The sequence below is a fragment of the Puntigrus tetrazona genome, unplaced genomic scaffold (genome assembly GCF_018831695.1).
Source record: "Puntigrus tetrazona isolate hp1 unplaced genomic scaffold, ASM1883169v1 S000000769, whole genome shotgun sequence".
Taxonomy (NCBI): Eukaryota; Metazoa; Chordata; class Actinopteri; order Cypriniformes; family Cyprinidae; genus Puntigrus; species Puntigrus tetrazona.
This window is the reverse complement of record NW_025048378.1, coordinates 688,653-700,000: the sequence shown is the minus strand read 5'-3', so window position 1 is coordinate 700,000 and position 11,348 is coordinate 688,653. Positions and strand designations below refer to the sequence as shown.

General features: G+C 39.2%; 2 protein-coding genes across 6 annotated transcripts in view; one reads left to right on the top strand and one right to left on the bottom strand.

The window, feature by feature from the left end:
• Window positions 1-3,698, bottom strand: part of ints10 (integrator complex subunit 10) — a 13,455-nt gene extending 9,757 nt beyond the window's left edge. For 3 of the 5 annotated variants that reach the window (XM_043233215.1, XM_043233217.1, XM_043233219.1), the window contains exons 1-6: window positions 3,458-3,698; window positions 2,607-2,674; window positions 2,427-2,530; window positions 1,043-1,182; window positions 574-655; window positions 338-484 (exon numbers count right to left, since the gene is read on the bottom strand). In XM_043233215.1, the coding sequence (XP_043089150.1) occupies window positions 338-484; window positions 574-655; window positions 1,043-1,182; window positions 2,427-2,530; window positions 2,607-2,674; window positions 3,458-3,586 (670 nt within the window). In that variant the 5' untranslated portion in view covers window positions 3,587-3,698. The remainder of the gene's footprint in view (window positions 1-337; window positions 485-573; window positions 656-1,042; window positions 1,183-2,426; window positions 2,531-2,606; window positions 2,675-3,457) is intronic. The other 2 variants (XM_043233216.1, XM_043233218.1) reach the window with 1 other exon arrangement.
• Window positions 3,699-4,970: 1,272 nt separating this feature from the next.
• On the top strand, window positions 4,971-7,881 carry si:zfos-741a10.3. Its single transcript, XM_043233240.1, has 4 exons — window positions 4,971-5,437; window positions 6,304-6,636; window positions 6,823-6,927; window positions 7,664-7,881. Exons 1-4 carry the CDS (start codon window positions 5,395-5,397, stop codon window positions 7,804-7,806), a joined length of 624 nt encoding a protein of 207 aa, XP_043089175.1. The 5' UTR covers window positions 4,971-5,394; the 3' UTR covers window positions 7,807-7,881.
• Window positions 7,882-11,348: the final 3,467 nt, after the last annotated feature.

The following is an 11,348-nucleotide window of genomic DNA, read 5'->3' as shown; positions in this document are numbered from 1 at the left end:
GATGTAAAGTCCCTTTTTTTTTGCAATTCTGTGTTAATTTTTTCACAACACAGTTAACAATAAAATACATTTTGTCATTAATTATGACTTTTTTCCCTCAAAATTCATCTCAAAATTGTGAGAAAAAGACAGAATTGTGAAAAATAGAGTCTCAATTAATTGCAATGTTGTGTTTTGTTTCCCTCAACAAAATCTTTTTCAATTTCACAATTTTGACATTTAGATTGAATGCAGTTTAAAATTGTGAGATTAATATGTAAGAATAATGTATATTTGCACCAAAAAATATATATATTTTGTACAAAAACGTTCAGCATGCATGACAAAAAAAACGCACTTTTACCCTGTATCTGTCCGTCTGCGGCCGGCTCGCGTGTGACGTAACATATATAAAACTCTGCTGCTTTGTGCATGTATTTATAGAGCAGACTGACAGGAAGACACATCTCGGGATTATTCAGGATCAGAGGAAGAACGTCACACACTGAAAGAGACGAAAACAGGTCAAACACAAGAGTCTCCCTCTGCTCAAAGAGAAAGCAGATCAAAGGAGAATCAAGGATGAACTCGCACCAAACAGCTTCCTGAAGCAGTTCACAGGTGTGTCCAGGTTCTCCGCCGTCTCCGCCTCCAATAAAGACTCTCCTAAATTCACCTGAGAGAGAGGTCAAGGGTCAGAGGTCAACATGTGTATGCATGCGATTCATAAAAAAAAAAAATCAACTACATATTATTTTGCAATAATCTATAAATGGAACAAAAAAAGTATTAGTGTGCATCACGTGAGTGTTTTCAAAGCAAGTTTATTGATGTAGATTTCATGCAACACACACATATATGAAACATTTCACATCCATTTCACAGAATGCTGATTTAAAGTGTTTTATATATAAAAATAATAATAAAATACATTATACATGCATAAGAAACTAAGAATAATCTTTTCTTAATCACACTGTGATTCACTGAATCAGAACGAAGATCTGTTTTATGCTGTATTGTTTTAGGTGTGTGATATCTGTGATTTTTTTTAAAAACTCACTCCATGCTGAACGACTGACTCAGGGAATCTCTTGAGAAGAAGCAGCAGCATCTCGGCTTTCTCCAGCGTGTTAAAACACTGTTCTGTGGCCTTCAGGAGCATCTTACACTGAACCGGACCTGGAAGAGTCTCAAAAACACCTGCGTGCACACACACACACAGACACACACACACACACACACACACACACACACACACACAGACACACACAGACAGACACACAGACAGACACACACAGACACACACACACAGACACACACAGACAGACACACACAGACACACACAGACACACACAGACAGACACACAGACAGACAGACACACAGACACACACAGACAGACACACACACACACACACACACAGACAGACACACACACAGACACACAGACACACACAGACACAGATAGATATATACACACACACACACACACAGACAGACACAGACAGACACAGACAGAGAGACACACACAGATAGACACACACACAGATAGACACACACACAGATAGACACACACATAGACACACACACATAGACACACACAGACACACACACACACACACACACACACACAGACACACACAGACACAGATAGATATACACACACACACACACACACAGACACAGACAGACACACACACAGATAGACACACACACAGATAGATACACACAGAGATAGATACACACACACACACAGGCGCACACAGACACACACACACAGAGACACACAGATACACACACACGCACAGATACACACACACAGACACTTTAATTAATAATCAAATAAAATGTAAAAAGTAAAAGCAGTAAAATCAGTTGGAAAATCATAAAAACTAAACCTGAGCTAGGCAACTAAATATAATAAATATAAATATAAACCTGAGCCTGATAACTAAATATAATAAACCTACACATTAGATGATTTAATTATCTTTGTAAAATAAAGCATAAACAAAGTGTAAATAAACAAAGTGAAATTCATAAAACAAGCTAAAATAAGTAAGCTGAAGCAGTAAATAAAATATGTATAATTATTTGAAAATTAATTTAAAAAATAACTTACATAAATGGTACCTTGGCAAATATCTTACTAAACTAAAACTGAACTGAAATCAAAACTTACATAAAAATATATGAAACCTAAATTATTATTTAAAAAACATAAAACTAATAAATTCTAAAAGCGCATTAAAAAAATTACTAAAAAAGTAGCAAACATTTAAACTGAACATATTAAAATAAAATGCAATTATTTTTTTTTTATAAAAAACTATAACATTATAAATAACACTGACATACACACATATGTTTATGTCAAACGTAATTGCAAATGTTTATGAAAAATAAAATCAAATCAGAACTAATAGTTAATAACACACACACACACCTTTGAGAAACTGAGCGTGTTTGTCCTGGCTGTCGTTTCGTAACGCAGCAGTGATGACTGCGATCTCACGCCAGACCACCGGCTGCTCGGGGAAGTTCACGAATCTGTGAAGCAGGAAACATTAAAACAGAAGAAAGAGCAAAAAGAGCTTCCACAGATGATCAGAGCGCTCATACTCACATATCATACAGGAGTCTGCCGGCGGAGGCTGTTCTCTCAGCGTTACGCTCGATACTGTACATCTCATACTGTACACACACACACACACACACACACGGATGAACGTGCACATTTATCAGAATCACAAAGAGTCGCATTGCTCTTAAACACTTCCCTGACTAAAAACAAATACAAGACACACAGCAGTAGAATATTTCTAAAGTAGCAAGCATAAACATGTTATAGGTTCATGCAATGCTTAGAAAAAAAAAAAAAGTTTAAAGAAAATTAAATAAGAAGAATATGGTCAAGTAAATTAGATTTTAAAAAAGAAAAGAAATTAAAATAAATAAAAACAAATAAATCGCAAAAATTCGAATACATTGCATAGATTAAATAAATTAAACAAGTTACATCAGTTAAATAAAATAGAATAAATTAAGAAAAAAAAATACGATTAAACAAAATAAATTAGGTTTGAATAAAAAATAAGGCAAATTGATTTAAATAAATAATACGTCTATTAGTACAGTACGATGTGCAGAGGAAAAACTAATCTAACGTCAAAGAAAACAAGTATTGTCTAAATAATACTTTACATATGTTTACAATAATCCTCCACAAGACATACTGAGTATTTATACGTGAAAAGATACATTGCACTATGCACTAAATCTATAGTCTTTGGATTTTTAGGATAGATGTCCTTTGCAGGAGCAGGATCATATTAAATGATGATTTATAGTTGTATTTTGAATTTTGAATAGTCATATTTGGGGGTCAGCGGCATCTTAACGAAACAAACCCACTGTAGTAGGATGATGTTCAGTGTGCTTGCAGTCGTTATGTTTCTTGTTGATGTTTTTGGTCACCTGTATGTTGAAGTCTGCGGGGTAGAGCGTGCGCGCGGTGATCAGCCAGGCTTTGGCTGCATACGGGTCCTGAGGCACGAGCTCCCGCGCGCGCTTCACCAGGAACTCACAGTCGCCCTGAGCCGACATCTGACCCCGGTAACGGGCGCTCGACGAACAAGAAGAAACCCTTCGGACGTTCAAAGACCAAAACACAGGCTGAAAAACACCGGGGCGACCATCGAGAGTTCAACTTCCGCCCGGAAGCTGGGGGTAAATTTCAAAATAAAAGCCTGCGCCTTTCCTTCCAGCCCGAGCTTCGGCTCCGTATAGAACACCGTAACAAAAACAACAATAATTCCTCAATTATAAAATACTTAAAGTAGCAAATTCAATACAAATTTTAGCAATCAAATATAAGCCGTGATCCATATATATATATATATATATATATATATATATATATATATATATATATATATATATATATATATATATATATATATATATATATATATATATATATATATATTGCAAGTTTAAAAATGTTAGACGTAGAGGAATGTGTCTTTTCTTTTCTTTATTTTTCTGTTAATGTTAAAATAACCTTCATAAGGTGAACTTCAAACTAAAATGTTTCAGAAAACCACTCCATAGTCTAAATAACATTTCAAGAACATTAATAAAGTACTAGCTCACATGAAAAAAAAAATCTTTCTAAACATGAAAGAATATTTTTCATACATTTTGGCAATCAAAACGTCCTTGGCTTTTTTTTTTTTTTTGGTTGGTATAAAACTCAAAGGCCACCGTGAGAGTAATCTCTTTTGACTTTGAACAATGATTTATGAATGTAACTGAACAAACGTTTGTTTAGAGAACCTTCCCAGAACGTTACGAGAACGTTTCCCGTGTTGGGAAAATCTTCGTTGTTTCCCTCCCAGGTTCAGGTCTGTCAATGATGAGACTTACTTTTTAAATTTACTATCTTAATTAGTTTAATAAAGTCAGAATAATTGAGACTGAGCTCAGGATACAGAACAACAGCATTAAAGGCATGCAGGGCTCACACATATTTCACATACACACATAATATCAAGTAGAAAAACTCAGAGCCTTTATGAGGCCTGGGCACAGTGCTTCTATTGAGTAAAACCTGTAAAACATAACTCCTTTAAAACATAAACCCCACACCTGTTAGCAGGGTGTGTGATGATTCATTTCAGTGATGAATATTAACGTGGAATTTGAGCCGTTTGTTATCGCTCACGAATCAGCCTTTTTTCACTGTGCAGTGAAAGTGCAGGAAACACCAGGCCACACGTGTTAGGATCACACCGCTCTTCTCACACGTCCAGCTGTCAAACCACCACTTGATTTTCACCCTGAAAACACGATGTTCACCAGAAGATACTTTTATCTAATATTCGACTTCTAGTCGAGTTCTATGTAGATCGCTTCGATGCGACAGACACCGATTGTTTACGTCTGGTGTGGGTGGGGTGCCAGTTTTATCCGTATGCATGCGTATGTAATCGTTTGGGCCCGTCGCTTCGTCTGTTTCATGTAGTTTGGGTTCTGTGGTTTTGTGGTAAACTCTGGCATGCATGTTTTGTGGTTAGTGTTTCCGCTTTTCTGCCTCTGCAGGCTCTTTTCTGTAACTAAAACATGCTAACGTCCACGAGATGAGGAAAAGCATGTTTAATTCAGAGCTCTGAGCGTGAAAAACGATGTTTATGTGTTTGTTTCAGGTGCTGAACTGATCGCATGAATCACTTTTTTATTGTTTTGCTGGTCTCTATCTCTGAAAAGTGTTTAAATGGAAACGGCTGACCAACAGCGGCCGTCTTCCTCTCCTGTGAGGAAACTTCCTCTTTCTTCTTTTCTCTGTTAAATTGGTAGATATTTCTGATGAGTGTCAGTAAGAAGCTGTCTGTCAGCGAGGCTTTAGAGAAACGATGCTCATCTTTGGACTGATGCTGCTGCTGCCAACCGCTGCATGTGAGTCAACTCCTTCGTGAAAATACGGTTTATTGTATAGATTTGATTATTTTGCTCTTGCCCTGAGTGTCCATTTGAAACAAACGCGTGATATAAAGTGACAGATAACCAGTATTTATTCAGAAAATTCAAAGTGGTTTAAGTTTGTGCGGTCTTATGGAAGAGGTAAATAATTACAAAATGGCAGGGATGTGACTTTTGGACATTTAGTAGACATTAATCGATATATAATATGCCTCTTTAACGTCTTTAAAGAGAGTTTTGAAAAGCTAAAAAATGCTTGAAAACAATAAAAAAATCTCCTATATTTTGTGTAGTACTTTATACAATACAGATTGTTCAGCAATAAGCAATAAATTGTGCAAAATTCACAGAATATGAGAAAAATATTTTCATATATAAATATATATATTATTATTTAGTTCAGTTCAATGTTTTGTCATTTTTAAGTGTGGAGATATATAAGAACATGAATTAAGATGCACATAACATTTTGACTCATCTGTTTTTTTAAGTTATGTGTGAATCAGACTAAAGACTGATCATGTGGTTATCAGATCATGTTTATTGAGTAATAATGTTTTTTTTTATACTTTTCACATTCTTTTGAACATCCAATGTTTAAAAATGATGCAAATTTTACAGTTAAAAAAGAAAAGGACCAAAGTGTATTGAGTTGATGATTAGAGTTTGTGTGTGTGTGTGTGTGTGTGTGTGTGTGTGTGTGTGTGTGTGTGTGTGTGTGTGTGTGTGTGTGTGTGTGTGTGTGTGTGTGTGTGTGTGTGTGTGTGTGTGTCTGTGTCTGTGTCTGTGTGTGTGTGTGTGTGTGTGTGTGTGTGTGTGTGTGTGTGTGTTTTGTTCTCCAGGTCTGGATCGGTTCTGTAGTTTTGATCAGTCTGATCCCTGTTACACAGCTCTGGGAGACAAACTCAATCTACTGATGGTGAACGCTAGTAAATATGATCTGAAGATACAAAAGAGAACAAATAACCCACAAGATGATCCAGTTTGTAGAGTAAGGAATGGAACGATGAAGAGGAGTGAATGTGATCTTTATAGAAACAGACCTGAAGTAACAGTCATTAATGGGACTCTGATAATAAACCCTGTGATCAGAACAGATTCAGGGAATTATAGATTAACTGTCTATAACTCAGATGGCTCAGAAACATCTAGAGATCTTCAGGTGATTGTTGAAGGTACAGAAACTCTCTCCGATGACTTATAATGACAAACAAAGAACAGATAAACATGAATGAATAATCACATTTCTATGTATTTTTAGATGTTTAAATGAGTGTTCACGTTATTGTTGCCGTTTCATTTAGAATATATATGTTTTGTGTTTATTAATAACCGTATCTTGTGTTTTTTTCCTTCCACAGCTCCTTCCGTGGCTCTGATTATTCTGGGATGTTTTGCTGTAATTATTATAGTTCTGGTCGCCGCCGCGTGCTGCTTTTACAGGAAGAGGATTTGGCCCAAACCAAGTGAGTTTTGAGTTCAAGTATCCAATAAATTATTATCTCACCCAAAACTCTGCTATGATTTATTTAGCCTCATGTCGTTCCAAATTTGCATATTGTTGTTGTTGTTTTGTCCCCAGGTGTAAATATTAAAATCTAAGGGATGTTAATGAATCAAAACAGTAACGCAAACCCAGCTCTACAAAAAAAAACACACAGATTGTCATCAATTCTATAGCAACTTTTAGTCAAAAAATAATTTAAAATATATGACAATTTGGGAGCTTGTGGTCTTTTTTTTATAACCTCCTTAACCTTACTACTAGTTAGTCACAGTCTGACTTCTGAGATTAGATTTGAAGCGTAGACAGTAGTAAGAGAAAAACTGAATAAAAAACCTCTGTAGTTTTACTACAGTTTAGAGATGACTGACTGAGTCCTCACAGTGAGTCCTCACACTCACAGTAAATAATGCATGTAAATTAAATAGAATAAATAATTTAAAAATACAGTAAAGATCAGCCTCTCTTGGGATAGCCACCTTAACGTGGTGGAGGGGTTTGACCTAAATGACCCTAGTAGCTATGTTGTCCGGGGCTATATGTCCCTGGTAGGACAGAACTCACAAAACACAGAATTACTGAAATTAAATGAACTTTTCCACCACATTGTAATATATTGAGATGCACCTGTATGCTTCCAGCATGTTTATAATCTCATCGCTGTGTTCTGCTTTTTTTTCTTTCTGCTGATGTGGAAGATGCCTCGACGTGTCCTCGGAAGAACGAGAAGAAGGAGACAGAGCTTCATTACGGAGAAGTGACGTTCACTGACAGGAAGGTCCGACAGCGGCCGAGTGAAGCAAAGGAGGAGTGTTTGTACGCTCAGGTGCAGACGCTCTAGTCTAAAAACCCCATCATGACAGGACACTTCTTAGCCGCTCAGATGAAGCTCACGGCGTATTTCACATTTTCTTTTCTGCGTGGCAACAGTTTCTTCCAGAACTTAATTGACTTTCCAATAAAGCCACTGAAGGGAATCATCACTGCTTTGAACAATTAATGGCTTGCACCGCAAGTCATTGTTTTTTATTTATTAATTTTTAGATAAAATATCTTTCTGTGACACACAGCATTAAAAGTCTCTGTTTCCTGTTTCCTCGTGCTTCCTTTTCCTCCACTTTGTCACCAACTATAGTCAACACAAAACAAATATAACCTAGATCCTTTTTAAGACTGAAGACGAGTTCCCAAAGTGATTAGCTGTGTAACTGTAGTAGACTTTATATTTTATGTATTTATTTTTTTAACTGATGTACAGTTTTGACTATATTTGTGTTACCATCAAACCTTGGGCTTGGTTTTTCATCAAAGCTATAGCCTAATACTTGAAATATGAAATGAATGAAAATGCCAAGGTCCCAAGGTTAACTAGAGACTAAGAAAGCTTCCTCTTACGAAGACATCAGATGACTCAACGCCTCTGAATAGATATCTCCTCCTGCGAAACCAAATGATATCAGCTTTGCATCATACGGCATAGTCATGTTACCATTGCTCACTGAGGTTTGTTTAAATGCATATTAGATAACATAGAGAAATGCATTGTCTTTAAAGCTGCATTGAAACAACATGCAATGTGAAAAGCACTGTGCAAATAAATGTGAATTAAAGTGAACGTGTCGTTGTATTGTTGGCGCTTTTATAATTAGGGAACTGTGATGTTTCCGAATGTGAAGGTGATTAAATTATTTGAAACTTTCTGTAAAACTCAATTTCTGATTTTATTGTTTGCATGGGTGGCAGCGAGTTAAACCATCACTACTTGCCTAAAATAAAATCTAGATATAAAACAGTTCAATGAATATTGCAATGATAAGCGCTATATAAATGTGTGCTGTTAGACACATATCCAACAAAAGCTAAAGGGCGCTTTTAGGGGCATCAGACTGGCCAAGAGACAGTACTCCAGGAGGATTGCAGACTGTTTCAGTGACAGCAGAGACAGCAGGAACCTGTGGCGAGGAATCCAAACCATCACGGACTACAAGCCCTCTCCACGGACCTGTCATAGCTCCACCTCTCTGCTGAACCATCTGAACAACTTCTTCGCCCGCTTTGAGGCAGACAACAACACTCCAGCACAGAAGCTACCACCTTCTCTTGGTGACCAGGTGTTGATACTGTCCCCTGATAGTGTGAGGCGCTGTCTCAGAGGGACAAATGCTCGCAAAGCCCCAGGCCCGTCGTGTTCTGAGAGACTGTGCTGTTGAGCTCACAGATGTCCTCACGGACATCTTCAACATCTCACTGAGCCAGGCTGTTGTCCCCACGTGCCTTAAATCCACCACAATCATCCCAGTCCCAAAAAAGTCATCTCCCTCCTGCTACAATGACTACCGCCCGGTCGCACTCACTCCCATCCTCATGAAGTGCTTCGAGCGGCTAGTCATGCACCACATCAAGTCTGTCCTCCCCCCTGCCCTGGACCCCTACCAGTTTGCATATCGGTCTAACCGATCAACAGAAGATGCCGTCTCCACTGCCCTCCACTCAGCACTCACCCACCTGGAAACCAAAGACTCACATGTCAGAATGCTGTTCATCGACTTCAGCTCAGCATTCAACACCATAATCCCGCAGCAGCTCATCCATAAACTGGGCCAGCTGGGGCTCAACACCTCCCTGTGCAACTGGCTGCTGGACTTCCTGACAGGGAGACCTCAGGCAGTTCGGGTTGGCAGCAACTCCTCCAGCTCCATCATCATGAACACGGGGCCCCCAAGGATGTGTGCTGAGCCCCCTTCTTTTCACCCTGCTGACCCACGACTGTACTCCATCATCCAGCTCTAACCTCTTCATCAAGTTTCATGGATGACACGACTGTGGTGGGTCTTATCAACAACAACGATGAGACACCCTACAGGAGTGAAGTGAGCAGGCTGGCCATGTGGTGCAAGATAACAATCTCCACCTGAATGTGGAGAAGACAAAGGAGATTGTTGTGGACTTCAGGAGAGCGCACACCCAGCATGCTCCGCTGATCATCGACGGTGCTGTAGTGGAGAGGGTGAACAGCACCAAGTTCCTGGGTGTGCACATATCTGAAGACCTGTCATGGAGTCACAACACCGCATCACTGGCCAAAAAGCCCATCAGCGCCTGTACTTAAAGAGCAAAAGCCCCACCCCATCATGCAGAACTTCTACAGAGGCACCATCGAGAGCATTCTGTCCAGCTGCATCACGGTGTGGTACGGAGCCTGTGTCCTGCCGTAACACTCTGCAGCGCATCGTGAGAGCAGCTGAGAAAACCATTGGTGTCTCTCTCCCCTCTCTTGGACATTTTTAACGCTCGTATCACACCCGCAAAGCCACCAGAGTCTCCGAGCCAGAACCAGCAGGCTCAGGGACAGTTTCATCCACCAGGCGGTCAGGAGACTCAACTCCCTACCTACTCTGCCTTCACTCACCTCTACCTCTGGCCCCTGCCTCAGGCCTCAGACTGTGATCCTGTGACTGGGAAACTTCTGGGCAGGAGACCGGTTCAGTATCGAGCTGGACCTCTCTGGTTGAGAGTTGGAGTACCGCATCTTCTCTTGGGGCTCTGGAGAAGTCCTGCTACCCAGAACGTCTTCTGAATCGACCCCAACCTGCTCCACCAGTCTGTCTGTCAATTCCACGTCCATGAAAAGCCCCCATGAGAAGCAATCTGTTAATATCCCTCCGTGCTATTCCCACTTCAGTGGTGTGTTCTTCCCCAAAAATGGCGAGTGGAAGACGGCTTTCATGACCCATACTGGCCACCGCGAATATCTGGCCATGCCCTATGGTCTGGTCAACGCCCCCTCCGTATTCCAAGCATGCATGAGGTCCTCCGGGAGTTTCTAGATAAGTTTGTCTTAGTTTACATCGACGACAGCTTAATATACCCCCGGACTGAGGCAGAATATCGCTGCCATATTGCCTCAGGAGGTGGGTGTACAAAAAAAACCTACAAATTCAGACAAACCTAAAAAAAATCTAAAAATACCTTAAAATATTGAATGCATTATTGTTATCAATTTGTTATAATCATCATTTGTAATAAATTCAAAATAAAGCCCTGCAAACTCGTGAGTGGGAATAGAAACTGGCTTCATGGGGCTTTGGCTATTGCTTTCAAAGTGTTTCATATTCAAACACTTTGATCAAATTGATTAAATTCTCATGGTTAGTTTACTAGTGCAGTAACAGGGAACATTATTCCTCATAGATTCAGACTTTGGTAAAAGTGGACAGAAAACATGCAAATCGTTACTAATGTCTCTTTAGTGACCACTGGTTTTCTTTCTGACCACTTACACACAAAGATATGAAAACATTGTTTGTGTTCTTGTGCAAGATCTTAAACCCCATCCTGTGTATGATCTGAACTTCCTCTTCTCTCATAGAAACTGTGCAGTAG

Bases quoted from the DNA above. Each gene is read 5' to 3' on its own strand.
- si:zfos-741a10.3 (XM_043233240.1), top strand. From the start codon at position 5,395: ATGCTCATCTTTGGACTGATGCTGCTGCTGCCAACCGCTGCAT. The intron at 6,637-6,822 runs GTACAGAAACTC...TTCCTTCCACAG, and splicing joins TCTTCAGGTGATTGTTGAAG to CTCCTTCCGTGGCTCTGATT. The intron at 6,928-7,663 runs GTGAGTTTTGAG...CTGATGTGGAAG, and splicing joins GAGGATTTGGCCCAAACCAA to ATGCCTCGACGTGTCCTCGG.